General features: G+C 33.6%; 2 protein-coding genes across 2 annotated transcripts; one reads left to right on the top strand and one right to left on the bottom strand.

Annotated features, from left to right (window-relative positions):
- Positions 1-9,762: 9,762 nt before the first annotated feature.
- On the bottom strand, positions 9,763-13,260 carry LOC25499466 (uncharacterized). The gene is made up of 5 exons (XM_039828328.1): positions 13,156-13,260; positions 12,097-12,851; positions 11,510-11,752; positions 11,170-11,319; positions 9,763-10,339 (listed from the first exon to the last, which is right to left on the bottom strand). Exons 3-5 carry the CDS (start codon positions 11,741-11,743, stop codon positions 10,076-10,078), a joined length of 648 nt encoding a protein of 215 aa, XP_039684262.1. The 5' UTR covers positions 11,744-11,752; positions 12,097-12,851; positions 13,156-13,260; the 3' UTR covers positions 9,763-10,075.
- Positions 13,261-15,158: 1,898 nt separating this feature from the next.
- LOC25499465 (NDR1/HIN1-like protein 10) lies at positions 15,159-16,068 on the top strand. The gene has a single exon (XM_013594737.3). The coding sequence runs from the start codon at positions 15,255-15,257 to the stop codon at positions 15,936-15,938; it is 684 nt and encodes a 227-aa protein (XP_013450191.1). The 5' UTR covers positions 15,159-15,254; the 3' UTR covers positions 15,939-16,068.
- The last annotated feature ends 5,498 nt before the right edge of the window (positions 16,069-21,566 follow it).

The following is a 21,566-nucleotide window of genomic DNA, read 5'->3' as shown; positions in this document are numbered from 1 at the left end:
GAACAAAAAAGTCATCTCCAAAAACCAAAGTCTAAATGCACGAGCAATAGCATAAACAAATCTTGTGTAAAACCGTTGCAAAATCCATCCAAAATAACCATCAAACCTACCAAAAATCTGTGTAACCGCACTTTGTTTCTCTTCTGCAGTTGAGCGCAGTTAAGCACGAGTAAAATCACCACCTAAGTATTAGAAAACCCCATTAACAACAAACTCATAGAAGAAAACCCACAAAAAACATAACCACCACCAAAAATCACCACAAACACCACCACAAAAACCAGCCCACCACCACCACACAAAACTATCATTAACCACCACAAAAACCACCATTAATCCTCACAAAAAATCAGCACCAACCACCACGAACATTACCACGAAAACCAACACCAGCCACCACGAGCATCATCACCACGAGTAGGGGTGGGCGTCGGGCGGGTTCGGGCTCAAAACACCAACCTAGCCCAACCCGCGGGTGTCCTACATAAGCCCATTTCAACCCCTTTTTTGTTGCGGGTCCAGCGGGTTACGGGTCGTACGGTTCACGGGTTGGGTTAACGCGGGTCAGATGCAGAGAAACCTTCGGTGATTTTTCCAGCAACTCTAATTTTTATTGAAGTGAAGGTAACACTTTTTGGAAGATCCGGACAGAAGAAATCATGAATTGTTTGGTTTCTTCTTCTTTGTTGTACATATCGAGTAGAAGATCTTGCATAGATCTAAGACAGTGGCATTTGAAACTGATGGAATTCTCTGTTTTACATAGACAACAATGGAAGCTAAGCCTTCAAAATTAAAAGGAGAATATGGATGAAATGAAATGAAGGAGATGGATCACATGATTTGTATTCTTCATTTTTTCTAAAGAGTGATACCATAGTCTGTCTCTCTGTGGTGTTGGTAGAGTTTCATAGTAAAATCACATAATTTTTTTTAGAGTTTTTCTACTTGCACCCTAGTTAATCATGGTTGCACCCTAAAATGACAAGATTACCCTTTCATAAAATTTAATCTAAAACTTAGTTGAAGTAGGTCATATAAACTGAGTTTAAGTGTATATACTTAATCTCAGTTTAAGTAGGTTCATGTAAACTGAGTTTAAGTAGGTCATGTAAACTGAGTTCATGTAAACTAAATTTAAGTAAGTGTACCAACTTAAACTCAGTTTAAGTAGGTTCATGTAAACTAAGTTTAAGTAGGTCATGTAAACTTAGTTTAAGTAGATCATGCAAGCTTAGTTTAAATGTACATCTAAAAGTTCAATCTTATTCAATGATTATACGTTCATCTCAGTTTAAGTATGCACATGTAAACTCAGTTTAAGTAGGTTCATGTAAACTTAATTTAAGTAGGTTTATGTAAGTTAGGTCATGTACACTCAATTTAAATTTAAGTAGGTCATGTAAACTCAGTTTAAGTAGGTTCATGTAAACTCAGTTTAAGTATGTTCATGTCTCAGTTTAAGTAGGTTCATGTAAACTCGGTTTAAGTAGGTTCATGTAAACTCAGTTTAAGTATGTTCATGTAAACTCAGTTTAAGTATGTTCATGTAAACTTAGTTTAAGTAGGTTCATGTAAACTCAATTTAAGTAGGTTCATGTAAACTTAATTTAAGTAGGTTTATGTAAGTTAGGTCATGTACACTCAATTTAAATTTAAGTAGGTCATGTAAACTCAGTTTAAGTAGGTTCATGTAAACTCAGTTTAAGTATGTTCATGTCTCAGTTTAAGTAGGTTCATGTAAACTCGGTTTAAGTAGGTTCATGTAAACTCAGTTTAAGTATGTTCATGTAAACTCAGTTTAAGTATGTTCATGTAAACTCAGTTTAAGTAGGTTCATGTAAACTTAGTTTAAGTAGGTTCATGTAAACTCAATTTAAGTAGGTTCATGTAAACTTAGTTTACATGAACCTACTTAAACTGAATTTAAGTTAACCTTGCCAATGTAAATTAAAACTGTAATCGTATAGTGCATCAGTGCAGTTGAAGGAAAAAAATTGAAACTAGCAAATATAAGAAGAAATTCACTTACTTATATCCAATTGAGTATGGATGAAAAATATTTTGATTCACTCTTTAATTTTCAATGGAGATTGATATTGAACATCAAATTGTTTGATCGATCGCTTTGTGGGGTGAAAGAGGGTGAAACTCACTGACAATGAATAAAATTAGGGTTTTAAGAAAATTTATATAAAAGGGCAATTTTGGTATTATAAAAAACTTTTAAGAAAATTTGGGTGTAATCAGAAAAACATGGGGTGTAAATAGAAAAACTCTTTTTTTTATTATACTAGAGCTTTTGTTTTTATTTTTATGGATTAATTCAAAGCTTGTGCTTCGTAAAAGTAAAAGAGTATTGCTGTTCCCACATGTTGTTTGGCTGTGCCACACGAGTAAAATACCAAAATACCCTTCGGCAGTTTGCTACCGAGGTTTTTAGGAAACCGGCGGCAGTTAACTGCCGAGGAAAACCTCGGGAGTTAACTGCCGAGGAAATTTGATTATGCAGACAGCAGGTTCTGCATAATTCTAAGTATTTCCAAGCCATTTTTTCGGCCAGTTTTTACCTGTAATTAAATCAGAGCATTCCAAAGGTAATATAATTCATATGTATGATTGAAACTCGGACATAATGAAGATAAATACAATATCTTTTACAATTGTTAATAATTAAATTAAACCGACATTTGGTTAAAATTAAACAGACGTTTGAAATTCATCAAAACATTACAAAGTGTCCATAATTAAACTACTCATTACACATCATTAAATTAAATCCCTACTTACATTCAATGCAATTACATATGGAACGAACATACATATATAATATATTGTCTTCCACCATATTCCGAAACATAAATCCGACGTCGCCGTCGTCGCGAATAAGCAAAGGCATATAGCTTGCCGTTTTCCATGCGTATTCATCTCTATCTTCTCCTAGGTCTATGCATGGCATTTGACCAAACAAGTGACGTGTATATTGATTTTCACCAAGATGCTCAAAATAAGTGTTAAGTTGTGCTTTCAAATTGTCAAGAGAGTCCGTCGGCGTTATCATAACCTTAACCGTCTTTTTAAACACGGAGTACCTAACCCGCCCTTCAATTTGTGCAACCTCAGACATGTCTCACTTGAAAAATTTTGTAACAAAAGAATCATATATTAGAACAAAATTAAATGGAATGTAATAACGAATAAATGAAATGCGGAAAATATTAAAAAGCTATAAATTAGTATTGCAATATTTTCTCCACATAAAAATCATATATATATATATATATATATATATATATATATATATATATATATATAAATTACATAATGTTAGTTATATATTGGCCACCAAAAAATTGGCGTTACAATTTCGACCCAAAAAAATACATCGGTGTAATTTCTACCAAAAAAAAAGAACTAACACCGACAAAAAAATCACTCATTAAAGACCAAGTGATTGGAGAAGATCAAGTGACATAGAATCTTCCTCATCTTCCGCAATAGCTTCAAATTGTTGCTTTGGTTTTTCGGGAGTGTCCAACAAAATAGGCGCCGCTTTGTTTGACTCCTTTTGTGGTTTGCACGGTTTGTTTCCACTTTCAATAACCATGAGCTTTCGGAACAAGTCATGTCGATCCAAATACTCATCTTCCCAAGTCACCGCATCTTCTTTCTTGTGATTGTGCCACTCCGTAGATGATGGAGGTAGTGGACAACCATTCTTCAAGGAAATAAGCACAAAATGATTTGGAATTGCCCCAAGGCACAAGATGGGAGTTTTTTGATTACCCGGCGGTGGTGGCCCTCTTAGTGGGAAAAACGATTCCGATTTTCCAACTTCAAGATTTGTCAACACAACCACACACATTTTGTAATAATTAGCAACAATGTGTCCCATGTCCGGAAATGTCAACCACTTATCAACAAGATGTGCACAAGTTTTTGTATTTGCGGAAGGATGTAATCCGTTTAAAATGTAGTTATAACGATCCTCACCCGCAAATACTTCAACATAATCATCTCTATGATCCATCAACTCTTGGATAAGATGTGTACGGATCATGAGATGATTTTTTTCGGTCAAGCCCATGAACTCCGCTATAGCCCGGAATCCGCAATGTCCATCGCCGATAACATCCACCACTTTTTCAATAAATGGAACCATGAAGCGTGGCATATAATCAATAGGACGCATAACCGGGATAGCTTTAGGCTTTGGATACCGAGTAGGTGGTGGAAGTGGGGAAAGTGATGTTTTACCAAGACGAGCACCTTTTTTCCTTTTATATGATGATGTAGTTGGTGATGGTGATGGTTGGCTATCCGGATTTTGGGAATCAACAACCTCCCAAGAAGAAGGGATCCGACTAGTCGATGTAATTTTTCCTTTAGACCTCGCAATGTCGACTTTTTTCTTTGCTCCCTTGGTTGGTATTTCGTGGTGGTGGAGACATCAAGGTGGTTTCAGGAAATGCCAATTGCCGCAAACCCTCTTTGACCTCAAGCTTCATTTGGAAAGGGAGTTTCTTTAGACGCTCTACAATAGCCTTCAACTCAACCTCGACACAAAAAGCATCTTCATTACTTTGTTCACCCATAGATAACCGAAGCCAATGGTGGTATATCTCATCCAATAAAATTGGCTTCTCTTGAAGGAGTTTTGTAGCAATTTCACATGCACATGGTAGTCCATAAGATGTCCTTTGAACACAACCACAAATGTCATTGTCCATGCACAATGTTTCCCTACAACGTTTTTCTTCCAAAGCAATGTTGTCCAAAGCATTTCTAGACACATGACCACCTAACCCCGAGTACAAAGTGACATCTTTGAATCTATGTTCCAACACGCAAACATTTTGACCAAAGGATGTTTGTATAGCGGTCAACTGGAGCAACAACATGTGATGTATTTTCTCCCAACAAGTACCCAAATCACCCACACTATTGTCCAAGTATTTCTTCAACAAAGCATGGGCCGATTCGACCCTGTTTGTGGTCCTGCAACCAAGATGCAACACATGGTCTGTCCATGCCCTCACAATTTTGTCCTTCACTTCATCCAAGGTGGTCATGGCATAATCTACAAAAATTGGGAAATCACTACATGAATCTTTGAACTCCACTAATGCATTTGCATATAATTGTTGATTGGGAGATTCAACCATAGCTTTCCATGCGTTCATTATCTTCTTCACCACATCCCGATTGCTCACCTCTTTCCCATCCTTTTTAAAGCCCAAAGGATATTTACAATTCAAGACACACCTTTGTTTAACATTAGCTTGCACATGAAAAAAACAATTCAATGCATAACTTTCCGGAAAAACATGTGCAACCGCTTTCATCAAAGACATATCCCTATCGGTAACAATCACCTTAGGCATATTCATCTTTGACGAAAGAAGTTTACGCAACATTGTTAAAACCCAAACAAAGTTTTCTTCTTTCTCATGTGTCATAAATCCAAACCCAACCGAATATGTCAAATCGGTTGAAGTCACCCCAACTACCTCAAACATTGGCATCCTATACATGTTGGTCTTGTACGTGGAGTCCATAACCAAAACCGTTGGAAAATTGTTAAACAATTTAATGGATGTTGGATGAGCCCAAAAAATATCTTCAATAGTATTACTTTCAAGTTGTGTTCTTGAGTAATAAGTATAGTTGTGCTCCTCCAACTTCGAGATTAGAAATTGCAACGGCTTCTTGTCACCCCTATTTGCCTTCCATATTTGTTGACGTTCATTGTACACTTGCTTCACATTTGTCATGCAATGTGGTCTCTGGTTCTTCAAGTGTATCAAAATATTTCTTGGAAGCATCTTGCTCTTGGTCAAGTCACGTACGATCTTCTTGTCGTCCTCCTTTAATCTACCGGCAAGAATGTGTCCTTCTAAAGCCGGCTCCATGGGATGGTTGTGAACTCCATTAAGAATGTTCAATCCCCATTCCTTTGTTTGCTTACTTTGATATCCACTAATCATGAATAAGCAACTGCATTTTCTTGAGCCCGTGTTCGCATGCTTCGGTTTTTTTTTCGGAACTATGTGACTTCCACTCCTTTCACACACTAACCGGAACATTGGATTGATCAAGCTTGATCTTTGTGTGACAATGGTAAATCCCGCCTTATTTGCTTGTCGGCGCACCCACTCAAGCAATTCATCTCTATTTTTCGACTTAACGTCGTCTGAAAAAAACTTAGCCGTGTCGACCTCGTGGGGTTGAAGTGGGAGTACACCGGAGCCGCCAACATACTTTGAAGCTTCAACATGGACGGAAGCTTCATCTATGTTTGTTTTCGCTTCAAAATTAGGCGGTTTGACATCTCCGGAATTTTCGACAAAATTTTCTTTTGTCTCTCTCGGAACATCTTTCGCATTCTTTACCATTACTATAATTAAACAACACATAAATATGAATTAACATCTAAGTAATGCATAAACATTAATGCCATAATGAATCAAAACAAAAAAAACAAAAAAAAAAACAAAAGAAATTTTTTTTTGAAAATTTGGCAGTGGCTGCCATTTTTTCGTGGTGAAAATTTTCACCAAGAGTTCCTCGGTACCTAGCTACCGAGGTTTTCCTCGGCACTAAACAAACGAAGTTTTCCTCGGCAGTTAACTGCCGAGGATTCCCATGACAGGGTTCTACGTAACTGACGTAGATACCCCTAAAACACCCAAAAAATGACTCAAATAAAACGCACAATACCTGTTTTTTTACGTCAATAGTGTGTTGATACCTCCTATGCTTGATGCTTGAATGATTTTGGATCAAAAATTGATTATAGAAATAATGGATTTTGGGATTGAAATGAGGTTGGAAATGAAGGTGATGAAAAATAGTGTGTAGGGGGAGCAGGTAGCTGTTTCATCGTATGAAACATTTCCCTCGGCAGTTAACTACCGAGGAATTCCTCGGTAGTTAACTGCCGCCGGTTTCCTAAAAACCTCGGCAGTTAACTACCGAGAGGGTATTTGCGTAAATTATTGGTGTGGCACAGCCATACTATATGTGGGAACAGCAAAACTCAAAGTAAAAATCTGAACTTGATGGCTACCCTATTTCCTATATACAGTGTACTACTCATCTACTCTTATCATCAATTAATTAAACCTAGTTAAAAAAATACTACTAAATGAATTAAATATCCCACTGATAAGGCATTGTCCACTCACTCTGTCAAGAAAAGAAAAGAAAAGGAATATCACACTGTTCGAGAAACAGCTGTTGGGACGTGTGTATTATCCTCCGCTCACATGATATGCATCTGCGGGTGGGTTCGGGTACCGAGGGGTCCGTTTTTCCTACCCGGGCCCACCCATATCAACCCGTTGTAAACTGAAGATGCTCTTTCTTGGACCCGTTTCGACCCGCCCGTTTATCATTTTTCGGACCGGGTTCAACGGGTTTTCTCGAGCTGCGGGTTTTTGTCCACCACAAAAGACCGAGTATCAACACCACCATATAAACCACCACGAAGCACCACAAACGAAAAAACAAAAAAATCTCCAAAAACAAAACCAACACACAAGCTTCTCATCATCAACACCAAAATATCACCACCACGCAAAAAATACACCATTTACATTCTAACTCCCAACCCAACAGCAAAACCTTATGTAACCAACACCAATAACCACCCACATCATCGTTAGCTCAAAAAACCAACAACCGTCACCTTATGTTACTAACACCAACCACCACTCACATCACCGTTAACTCAAGATGAGCCGGACGAGACAAAACAAACAAAACACTCCATGAATACATAGTAGGAAACTCCATAAAAAAATGAAATGGACAAGTCTAGATGAGCCGGACCCAACACAATTAGCACTCCTAACACAATTACATCCCAATACAGTCACCTCCTGAAATCCATCTCGATAACAGCAACTCAAGAGCAACAACAGTGAAGGTTACTCGTGTTTGATTGTATAATCCAAAAGAGAGAAAACGCATGCGACAACGTGAAGGAAAAGATGATGGCTTCTAGAAAAAAGGAGGTTAATGGTTACTTCGATGTGGTGGAACGGTGGTGCGGAGTGATGACCTCATAGCACCACCACTAGCAGTAGCTACATCGCTGCAATTTTTAATACTACGCACTTATAACATTGTTATAAAAAAATAAAAAAAATAAAAATGGGTCAAGCTAAAAAGTTATACAATAAAATATAGCAGAATTGTATTGTAAGTTGTGTAGTCAATTTTAGTTGGGTTCTCGAGTGCATGGGGTGTTAGAACAATTGAGGATGATACATATATACACTTGAGAGAGATTAGCATGTTCTAATGTGATCAAAATGTTCTGATATGGGATCGGAATGATCACTATGTACTCTCACTCACACTTTAATAATCACACTCAGAAAGAAAGAAAGGAAAACTGAATAAACTTAGTATTATTGAATTGGTTATTGGTTGTATTAAAAACATATCAAACACGTGTATTTGTGTTAAGTCTCATATCAAAAGTTCGAATCAGTGAACACAATTTCCCCACTACTTATAGATGTATTTTCATTGTTTCCAACAATGTGAGACTTTCTTAAGACAGTCACTAGTTACGCCAAAGGCCAAAGCGAACAATCACGTATAGATTTACAATACCATACGTGTATGGTTTTTGTTTGAGAGGAAGTTCTTATATGTATTTACAATACATACGCATACTATGTTCATTGTCACTAGTGAAGCTTCACCAGAACACTGAGTTGGGAAAGAAGCACCCTGTTTATGATGGTGCGAGGAATTTTTACACTGCTAGTTCGCTTCCTTTTACACACACAGTTCAATATACTATTGATTGAGGATGTTGAGGGTATTGGTACTGCAAGCAAGGTGATTGATTGTTCAAAAAAATACCATGTAAATTTTCTTTAAACTTTTGGATTTTGTAACAAATATGAGTTGTAAATTTGTGTGTTTTAGGGGAAAGAGAATTTGAAGTTGCAATCGAGTTTTTTTTGCATGGATCAGTTACAAGCTTCTCAGTGGAAAAAAAGTGGAAACTCCCCAAGAAGCTATCAATGCCATTGACATTTTATTGAAAGAGCTTGCATCTCATAGGTGAATTTCTGCCTGGTCTTTCAAATTTTATCATATCATATTATTGTTTCTTACACCTTAATTTGCATCTTTATCTATGCATCATTTGGGAGCTTACACTATTCTCCGGATTTAAATAAACCACATAAGCTGAGTGGTGGCTTGGAATCATGGTGCGGTTTCTTGCAAAGTATAAGGCCTACTCAGATGGGATTGTCACATGATGTTGGTGAGAATTCTACCATATCTTCATCTTTTTCTAATGAGATTTTTGTCTCGGCCCTCCTCTTATTGGGGGAGAAGGGCTTTGATAATCCAAAGTTAGGCCGATAAGTAAAGTCTAACCAATAATTGTTTCAGTCAAGTTTCGAATTAGAATTCTCCCAAACAATTTGTCTTTAACCGAAGCTCATTAACCACTTTCATCCTTAACACAAGATGCATTTCTTTGTTTTTCTTCTAATTTATTTTTCTTCTAATCTATGGAGCCGCTCCTTTTGATTGACACTGCAGCTCAAATTTTATGAAAACATGTGCCCTCAAAGCCATTGTCAAATGCAGACCGTAAGAAATTTATTTTTCTATGGAAACTAGAATTTTTTGTTTTTAGTTCGATAATATCATCTTTAAAAGTTAAACACTATCTGACCACGAAATCTTTGTGGTATCATTCATGCAGATTAAGAAAGACTGAAGAGGTGTGAAAGTAGAAGTCATATAGAGGAAGTTTTAGAAGGAAGTACATGATAATAGGATTAACATCACAACCTACAAGGGATCACTCATGTATGACTTTGTAAACTTTTGCATTACAAAAAGTTGTGAATTTAACATATTGGACATTTGAGGTAACGATTTTTTCTCTTTTCCTTCCATTACCAAAAATGGATTTATGAACACTATAAAATTATAAGCTGTCATTGTTCATTTACTTCATCTTTAAGCATCTCGTGAATAACATTCTCTCCAAACCAACAACCACCACCACAGTAATTAATCCATCTACGAGCACCTATATAGTATCTGTCACGATCATTAGTGTCTCTGGTCCATCTCTACCAGCTCCAATATAGGCTTTGTCACGAGAACTGAAAGTCATTTTTCCAAGCGAAGTTGCACTCCTCAATAGGTGACTAGCTAACTCAACAACATTTATGGAGCCAACACAACCACGAAATTCCACATATTTCAAATTGGTATGAGAAAACCCTGTACATTCTCTTTTTTGCCTCATAAATCCAACTATATGTGAATGTTCCGGATGTAGATTTTTAATCTGAAAATTGAAATATAACGATCATAATTTTACATTTATGAAAATTTTAAAATTTCATTAGGCATTATATAACAATGTTACAGTTTTATTTATAGAATATCTACTCTTCATGGAGCTATTGTTTTAAGTAAATGCAACCTTTGTTTAAAAAAACTTGTTTTAAAAAATAAAAAAAATAAAAAAAAAACTTGAATTTTTCAAATACATTGATGGGATCCATTATTATAGGTAACAAAAGCTTGTTTAAAAAAAAAAAACTTATTATTGAAAAGAAGTATGAGTAATTGAGAAAATGTATAATTGACAAATTGGGAGTAGCATCTAAACACAAGACCAAAATAGAGTTGTTTGATAGTGGTTTTTTTTTTTGTTGCTTAAATGCACTTTTTTTTTTTGAACAAACTTAAATGCACTTTTGGTTTCCGTGTATTCAAAAAACTGAAGTAAATAAAATGTTTAATACATTGTCTCTTCAAGCTGAATTATGCTTACCGAGATATACACATATAAATTTAACAATTAATTTAAGAAAGTAAATAAAAAGATTACAATAATCATTTATTAAGTTATCAATCAAGATCATTATAAATCATTTGATGTAAATCTATCTGCGAAATTGTCTATGATTTTCTAATATAAAATTAGTTTTTAGTTTAAAATTTCTTGATACATGCAAAATTGCAGAAAATATAAAATAAGCTTCTAATTTATAAATTTCTTGATACATGCAGACAAACACATTGCAAGTATTAAATTAGGAAAATAAACTTCAAGTTCCATTCAAGTTAAAAAAAGTGAACATCCAAAAAAATAGAGTTTGAATAACTTACTGTCAGAGAAAGTTTCTGGAGATGCTGAGAAGCCATTGCAATATCTAAAATCCAAAAATAGTCCCTACTACGATCATATGCTCCCTCAATAAGTAAGTCCAATTGTCTAAGATTTTGAAATCGAACCAAGACCTTCGTTAATTCCTTTATCTGTGTACAATAGTAATATTTAAAGCGAATTAAAAGCAACTATTGAACAAATTAATTAAAAGAAACCTAGGCAGTGCTGCATTGCACTATTCCGTTGTTCAAATTTGGGACCAAACGCTATCCGAGATTGGCAACCTATATATACAAACAATAAACACCAACTAGCAAACACGGGTTTTGAGTGACTCACCTGTGAAGTGCTGATGTTCACAGCTAAATTCTCAATATGTGGTAATCTTGCAATCGGATCGAAGAGGTCTGGTGTTGTCTTTCTCAGAGCTGTATTCCAGAAAACCTTCAATAATCTTGGGGCCGTAAAAGAAATTATCCTCGTGGTGTAAGCACTATATTCAAAGGATGAGAGATTCAATGCATCAATAGCTAACTCAGAAGGAGAATCATTCGCCCAACCACAACCAATCATATTCAAATGACGTAACTTTCGACTGGTAATTTTTATTGAACTTATGAGCAGGCAATTCGTAAAGGTGACGTCTTCAAGTTGAAGACATTCAGAAAACAAATGAGGCAAGATGTGCGTAGATAGATTTTCAATTAGTAGTCCATCAAACACAATTGTTGTTACGTTTTTCAATCCAGACAACCTAACAGATTTAGAAAATAGAGTACCTCTAAAGCTAAACTTGGATAACATATGAGCCTGAATGTTGACTGGGGGGTACTAGAAAATTATCATGACAAGAATATTCAAAGGATGAGAGATTTGATGCAATGATAGTTAACAACTTTGGAAAGTCAACCTCACAATTAACAATGTTCAAATGAAGCAATGTTGAACTGTTTATTATCAAGCTAGAAGCGAACTGACAACCATCAAGGGGTCAAGTCTACAAGATGTGTGCAATTGGAGCACAGACTCTGAAGCAATTTCCGCGTCACATAAACTAGATGCAACACAAGAATTCTCAAATTTTTGAATCCAGAGGTTCTACTAGGAGGCACTTTTGTAGGTGCAGATATGTCGGAGAATCATAGTCAGATAAAAGAGTAAGGGGAAATTTGTATGGCGAAATAGAATCACCGGTATCCTATGAAGCACGGATGCGGACACTGGACACGACACGGACACTGACACGGCGACCCAGCTAATAATTTGAAAAAATCACATAATGCAGTGTAAATACAAGTGTCGGTGTCGTGTCAGACACGACACGTGTCCGACACCGGGACACGCCTAATCCGATGAGTGTCCGTGCTTCATAGCCGGTATCATTTGTTTCAGATGACAAGAGAAGTTCAATTCGTTTGACCCCCTTAGCAAGCAATTCCTTTGGAGATCAATCTATCAATGGCATCCCTATGTTCATTACCTAATGGAAATTTTACTCGGATTGAACGGATGATGGCACCTTTATAATGGAGCATAAATTGATCGAATCCTGTGGCAAATTGAGATTGAAGTGGAAGTGTGTTTGGTAGGTCTTGAATTGTGTTATAGTCAAACATGGTATGAAGATCAAAGTAAACTTGGAACTCACTCTCGAGCTTCTTACACCTCTCCATTGCTACTACTGCAAGCAATAACGAACACAGTTATAAACCAGCACACGACGGGATAGTCCTCCCACTCATAAAAGAGCAGAGGACTAAATAAAATACAAAATTAATCGTAAATCCCTAATTACCAGACGACACTTATAAACCCGCACTGAATTACCCCTCCACATTGTAAATCCCCAATTACAAATCGAAACCAAAACCCTAGATTTAAAAAAACGATTAAAATCACATGATTTTGATTTTACAATAATGCTACAACATAATTAAGTAAGTATCGCTTGGATAGTAGAAGAGAGATAGAGATACTTGAGGTACCTGTTTCTGTTTGTGATGATGAACGACGGCTTGGCTTGGATGAAACTACAATACTATTTTATAGTCACAATTTATTTTCCTTTTAGCGATAGGTTTTGTTAATTATAGTACTTTTTTTTTTTTTTTTGACAAAATTACTAGTAGTACTTAATATCCTAACATAGAAAGCAAATTAAATTATGATGAAAACTCTAACCTTTGTATTTCTATCACAACTACTGTTTTTTTTATTGTGAACTCTATAATGTAATTACTCCCTTCGTTTTTAATCATAAGCACTATATAAAAGAAGAAAAAAATTTGTATATTCATAATTAATACTATTAACTTATTATTACATTGTAATTTTTTTGCTTTGTTTAGCATTATATTCTTAGATGGCTTCAAGGCGCCTACATTCATGTGGTTGAAGGGGAAACTCGCAAATCTTCCTCTCAATTACCATGGGTGGTGGCACAGTCTGTTTACTATCTTAGGCATCGACTAATTGTTTTTGCTTGTTGTTGTGTCGGTGCCTGGTTTTAAGCTTTGTAATTATTGATCCGACTTTGGTTGTACTTTGGTGTTTCTTCCTTAGCACACCTTGTGCTAGGAAGAAGTTTTTGATGTGGTAATATAATTCATTTTAGCCTCTTAAAAAAAATACTACTTACTTCTCTTAAAATATGAAAAAATTAAATTTAATACACATACATACAAAAGATAGTTTAATAATATTCACACACAAAATAGACACATTTTTTTTGGTAGTTTCACAAATTAGACACATTAATTATAGTAACAATTTTTAAAAAATATATAAAATAAAAATTATGAGTAGTGATATTTGATACAACTTTTGTAACAACTTCTTTTTTCTCTCTTTTCAATGGTTAAAAACAACGGAGAGAAAAAGGAAGAGAGAGAATAAAAGTATAATGTGAATACGAGAAAGAAAGTTGTCATAAAATTATCAAAAAGTGGTTGTACAAATATCATTTCTCTTATATTATATATGACAAAACTAAATTAATTATTAATTAATATTTTTTAGGAAATTATTAATTCTTTTTTCTTTTGACTTATTATTAATATTTTAAGAATGTTATCTTGTTCATAAAAAATATATATATATATATATATATATTTACCTTTTTTTAATGTAATTTTATATCTTGGATTTAACTGATGGAAAAATGTTTATTTCTTTTAAGAATGTATACACTTTAAAACAAAAAGAAGATGAAAAATGTTAATTGATAGAAAAACGTTGTGTATTTTTTTTTAGAGTTGTGTTATTCGAACATCTATATATGTGACAACTTTTGTAACAACTAAAATTTTACAAAGGAAATGAGATAGTGGCACAAAAACCAAAGCAATAGAGAGAAAAAGTAAAAAGATAATATGAGTATGAGAGATAAAGTTGTCACAAAAATTGTAAAAAATGGTTGTTCAAATATTTTTTTTTTTTTAAGAATGTATACACCTAAAAATAAAAAGAAGATGAAAAATGATGTGATACATCATTTGAGGTATATACTTAAAATTAGTAAATAACGGACTAATTTTAAGTAAGTACTTTGAGGTATATGCCTAAAAAAACTAAAACGATTTGTTTGAGACTTTTGAAACTTAAAGGATTTGTTGCTATCAATTAGTCATCTTTTTAGGCATGACAAATGATGGATATTGCTCTTTGTTGCTATCATCTGAATCATAACCATCATCCTCTAAAAGGACTTGTTTGAAACGATTCAAAAACTAAAAGGACTTGTTTGAAACTTTTGAATCTTAGAGAACTTATTTGAAACTTTTGAAACTTAAATCACCTTTAGATACATTTCACCTTTTTTTTTTTGGGTCCATCTAGCTAGGAAGGGAACTCAGTCTTAATCATATGACATACTACTGATGTAAGTTCCTTAACCAATTAGAAACTGAATCACAGTTATTGCAAATATTCAACACGCACACGTACTCATAACCGCGTTATCTTTTTCTACATACGCACCACTCTTTGCTCAATTATCTCACAGTTTACCCTTTGTCTTGTTCCTTTAATTTCTGTCATATAATTAAAACCTCAATTCTTGTGTTCATTTGCTCATAACGTATACATGGCCGATAGCAAACAACCACATTTAAATGGTGCCTACTACGGCCCCGCCATTCCACCACCAGCCCAACCTCGCCCTCAGCGCCACCACAGCAGAAGCTGTTGTTGCTGTCTCTTCAGTTTCTTCTGGAAACTATTAGTCACACTCGTCTTTCTTGCAGCACTCGTTGTCCTTATCTTCTATCTCATCGTTCAACCTCATGCCTTCAAATTTTATGTCAACGAAGCCAATCTAACAAAATTCGACTACATAAACAACACCCTGCACTACAACATGGTGCTCAACTTCACCGCTCGCAACCCAAACAAAAAACTCAACTTCTATTACGACAAAGTTGAGGCACGAGCATTCTACGAAGGTTCAAGGTTGGCGAATGTGGATGTGATCACAGCTATGAATTCATTCCGCCAATTTAAGAAGAGCAGTGATCCTATGAGCGGTGTTTTCTCAGGACAACGGTTATTGATGCTCGACAATAATCAAGTCTCTGAGTTTAACAAAGATAAGAGTGTTGAAGTTTATGATATCTATGTGAAACTCTACTTCGAAATTAGATTCAGACTCGGGAATGTGATATTTGGTCGTATCAATCCGAAAGTGAAATGTGACCTCAAAGTTCCTTTGAATTCTAAGAATACCTTCACTCAGCTTGTGCCCACCAAGTGCGATGTTGATCTCTACTAACTTGCGCCTCTGATGGATCGTTTTCTTGGCACAGCAGTATTGATTGGGATTTGTCTCTTCACACTATTTTTTACGATCATGTTTGTCTATGCAATAAACATTTTTTTTTTTTTATTCGGTACATTCCCTACATTTGTTTGCTGTTATTAATTTAGTTTATAGTAACATTAATCTTAATATTTAATTTCCAATGAAAAAGGCTACTTGTTACACAAGAAGCAATTTAATTTATATAAAAAAATATTAACAGAGTAACATTTGTCATTAAAGAAATACAAAACAAAAATATAGAAACACTAATAACTACATAAATTGGCATTCTTACATTGTCTTAAACATATCTCTTTTACATTTAGCATCTCTTTGAACCTACTTGAGTTTATTAAATGGTATTGGCTTGAGACATTAAAACGTGTTTTCCTTAAAGTGTTATGTTCGATTTTTTCCAGTGTTAATTTTAGTATCTTAGTGCATATAAAACTTTGCTCTAGCTTGATGCCTCCATAAATTGACGGTAGGATTAGATCCCCAAATTAGTTGGTCTTTAGGTCGATACCATGTTTAAAAAACGGATTTAATTAGAAGAATTCTTAGTCACCCTTAGGGTGTGTTGGTTCGGCTGATAGGTTAAGGAAAGAAAACACAAGGGGTAGAAAGATTTTTGAAAAACGTGTTTCTATAGTGTTTCTATAGTTTGGTTCATTGTCAAAAAGGAAAGAAAGTGTAATTATGATGGGGCCCATGGTCTGAAACTTTTCCTCCCCACAAAGCCAAGAAACATGAGGGAATGCAGCCATTCTGATGAAATTACCAAATAACCATTGGATTGAAGCATATATCAACGTTATTTTTCTTTAATTCATATGCTTTTTCTTTAATTTATAATATACTTATAAATTACTTCCAAAAAAATATATATATACTTATAAATTACTTGCTTTAAATTTAAAGAACGGTACTTTTATATATATATATACTTTAAATATTATATCTATTATGTAGGGATAATTATGTCAATTTACTATCTACATAACTATCTTTCCTTTCACTTTCTTCTCAGTATCACTCAAACCAAACAACCACACAAATTATCTCACTTTCTACCCATTTTCATTCCTTTTACATTCTTTCCTATTACTTTCTTTCCTTTCACTTTCTTTTCTGATCCAAACACACCTTTAAAGTTTTGTTGAGTACCCGATTGACAAAACAAAATCAAATAATTTAAAACAAAAATATAAAATATGACATTGCATAATTAGATGATATGTACATACCAACCAAACATTCTGGGGACAATTACGTTCACCTTTAATTAATTTCACACATATATTCGGTTGAATCACATCATTTAGCTTAATTTTTGTAAAGAAATTTTAAGAACTAACTTAAAAAATGACATAATAAGGTGATTTGATTAGAGGAGTGTGTACTAAAGTTTTACATTATCCATGTCTAAAAATTTATATCAAAAACCATCAACATCATATTCTAACTTTATTATTTTTAGATACTTTTTTTTTTTTTTGAGGGATAGATACTATAACGCTTAAAAGGTCAAAGTATACAAAGTCGGGAAAAAATAAAATTAAGGTAAGCATCTACAAAAGTCAAGTCAATGACTTAAAATGCTAGAAGCTTAAAATATAAAATGAAAGCATACAAATAGTCAATGTCTTAGGAACTTGGAAGTTTCCACGAACAAGCTCCTGATATTTTAATTTCACGCGTTTCATATGTGCAATTTTTCCCGTAATATTCAGTCGTCCTTCATTTTTGTTATAAGAAACAAATTAACACAGCCACCTAATTTTTTTTTAACAAACCAAAATAAAATTATATTACCATAAACGATAGCAATCTCTTAGCATAAGGTGTGCCAAAAGACCACTAACAACAAAACAAAGAGAACACACAGTAACAAAGTCAAGGGAAAACAACATCCGGTGATTAGTCAAAGCCCAAACAAACCATAGGACTTGATTACCACATCTGAGTTCCAAAAACAAAAGTGGCATTTTTAACCTTCAGCCACGCTAAAGATAACAACTTAATTTTATCAAGTAACCTAGGAACCTCGGTAATCACATTTTTAAACAAACGAATATTTCGCTCATTCCAAATCACCCAAGATGTCAGAAGCCATAGTAGTGTTGGAGTCAACCCCAACACAACCTATCCAGTGCCGCACCTGCTCCCATAAAACCCCAACACAGCCACCTAATTCACTAAGGCCCCATTTGGATTGGCTTATTTTAAGTTTATGTGGACTTATCTACTTCAATAAGTCTTTTTAAAGATGTTTGGGTAAATAAATAAAAATAACTTATTATAGTTTCATAAGCTGCTTATGGCATATTTCGGTCTAAATTTTCAGCTTACTCTCCGACTTAACAAGGAGCTTATGAATTTATGTAACCTCCTTCGATTCTCTCTGGATCCACTTTTTCAAAACATATATTTTAATTATAATGTTAGTTATCTTTGGCGGTGCATGAGTAACAAAATTGTATATACTTATCTTACTAAAGTAACACACGTAATTAAAAAAAAATTGAAGGAATATTTTTATTATTTTTATCTTACGTAACAAAATGAAACTGGATAAGAAAAACAAACTTAACTTAATATTTTTTTGAAGGACGAATATTGATTATACTATATATATAATTATAATTAATATATTATAATATTGTTTTTTACATCTTGATTAATTTTATCAAAAAAAATCTTGATAATTGTGGTTCGATTCTCTGATTTTTTTGTTAAATAAAAAATATTTAAAATTTCGATAATTGCTTATGTAATGTCGCATCCAAACACTTCAATTTATGGAAGTACTTTTTAGTGTACATATCCAAACATATATAACTTATCAAGTATAAGAGCTTATGATGTAAGCCCTAATGCTATAAGCATTTATATAAGTTGTTTATCCAAACAGGGCCTAAGGCTAATTATTACGTAGAAGATAGAAATTTTAAAGGAGTAGATGATGAGATGAAGTCAAAAAAGGTATGAGAAAAAGATGAATTTAAAATATGTGTTGTTTTTTCCTTATTCAACCAAAACTTTAATGAGGAGAAATGATAAATTAGCTTCTGATGGATTATAATTTTTTTTAAGAAAGATAATTTGTTCATTAAAATTGAGACTAACGAGTAACGAGAATCAAATATGAAAATGAAATTTTGACCGGAACAGACTTTAAGATTTGAAGTTAACACTTTCAAACTAATTCAAGTAGATTTTTTAAATGATTTAATATTTAAGTTCCCTAAAAAAATATTATAATATTTAAGTGTCACATTAAATAAAATTCTATTTAAATAGAATCTAAACAATCCTTTAAAAAAAATAAAAGGAAACAATAAACGAAATAAAGACAGCAAGATAAGAAAAAGGGATACCTCCAAATCCTTCTACTTTTGGATAGAAGTTTCATTTTTTTTATTTTTATTTTACTTTAAATTGGGTCAAGAAGAAATTTTGCTCTCCTCTTTTTTCCTCTCACCATTTTGTATTTTTACCTCTCCTTTCCTTATCTCTCCTATTCTTCTCCAAGTACACAACCACTAAAATATCATTATATCATTACTTGTATGGAAAATGAGCGAGTCTTTTAATATAAATCTAACAGTATATTATTCCTTTAAAAAACAATATATTAATACGAGTAGGTCTATATACAATATCGGTGCATTTCTTTTTAAGTTGATGTTCATATCACATATTTTGTTGAGATGTCCTTGTTTAATTATCAAGTTGGACATATGATATCAGTGCATTATTTAGCTTCATATCACATGTTTATTTCTATTTTTTAAATTTAGAACTTTTACTATGCCCTTAGTTTTTAAAGTGTCAAGCTATTTTTTTAGATAGTTGAAATGTCAATACCATTATAAATTCACACACATAAGTGGAGGTGTTGGGGTTTAAATCCGACCATAGCGTCTGACCGAACAAATTTGACATTTTATCAGTTGAGTTATGACTTCTAAACAAAGTGTCAGACTTTTTGCTCGCCGTACATTTGATGCTAAATTTTGATGATGTTAACAATTGAGAAACTTATATGACAATCGAATTAATGATTTTTATTTTAGTGAATTCTAACTTAGCAATTCGTTTTCCGGGCATCAAAATATACATTTATCTCCCTTAAAATAATATAAGTTTATCTCCCTTAAAAATAAACATATACATTTATCTATATCATAAATTTAACCAAATTTGATATAAGATATTGTCTAGTTAGTTGAATACTCACTTAAAAACTCATTTTTGGGTCACAAACACATTTGACATATAATTTCATTTAACTTTTTTCTAAGAGATAGATTCCTTTAACTTAAAATGTATTTGGGGGAATTGAGCATTTTATACACTTCTATTTCTTAAAATGATTAAGATTAGAGCTATTTTCTTTTAAAATTAACTTTGGTGATTCTTGGACATTCAAATGTATACGGTATACAAATCGCAAAGCGGACAATTAAACGAATATTTTCACACAATACGGTAAACCAATATTCAAAACCCAATGTATCAATATAGGTGTCTGATTGTGTTTCCTCTTTTATTTTTATCATATTGCTAATATATCACATTTATCACATCAATGTTTCTTATCTCTTTCTTTCATACGAACGTATACCAAATATTTTTCATAATGAAATTGTAAAAAGGATCATTCAAGATGTGTAACACTCGTCTGAACTCATAAACAGCTCACCCTGTGTTTGATCGATTCAGACTATTGTTATTCAGGTTGTAGCCTCCCAAGACTGGCCAGAAGTGACAAAGTATGCAGGACTGGTAAGTGATCAGCCTCCTCACGAGGAACATATTAAAGATTCTTTCAAATGTTGGAACGATCCTCGTCGCGGTATCATTTATAGTGGCATGATGATCAGATAATTAAGCAACGCATCTTCAAACATCAGAATTTACATTCTTTACCTTCAATCATTCATCAACATGCTAATTTGGATCATAACATTCTATGTTACTACAGAGAGCTCTTACTCTCATTTCAGAAAGCAACTGGGAAAAAACCATGTAGGATACGCGACTCAAATTAAAAAAATTCTATGCAATAATTCTATTTGGAACACTCTCAAATACATCTCTAATGAAACATAACTAATTTGTTAATGTAGGAACTGTGGTAAATTCAAATATTTGTCATCCTACTGAGTTTGAATTCTACTTGTCCACGTAGAAAAATTGGTTCATATTGTGTAATTCTCTACATGGAAATTTGTTGACATAGTATAAGTTTTGTTTCTTAGGCTTTCTGGTGAATAACCAAAGATAATGCCTCTAAATGTAGAAATTATTGGTTCTTAAATATAATTATTTCAACCTTCCGTCGGCCTTCAAACTTAGAAGAATTATATGCACAAATTAGTGAGGGAAATCCACATGCATTCTTAATGCATGTTAGTTATAGATATTTTTCGTATTTTCCCCTAATATAAGATTTTATTACCAATCTACCTACTTGATCAAAAATTGATCGAATTTTAGACCTGATGATGTTCAAAAAAATAAAAAAATCAATTCAAACATGCAATTTCCATTTGCACCAGCTTAACCACCATAATGAAAATTCACATAGTG

This window comes from Medicago truncatula, chromosome 7 (assembly GCF_003473485.1).
Source record: "Medicago truncatula cultivar Jemalong A17 chromosome 7, MtrunA17r5.0-ANR, whole genome shotgun sequence".
Taxonomy (NCBI): domain Eukaryota; kingdom Viridiplantae; phylum Streptophyta; class Magnoliopsida; order Fabales; family Fabaceae; genus Medicago; species Medicago truncatula.
This window is presented reverse-complemented; position numbering and strand designations above follow the sequence as displayed.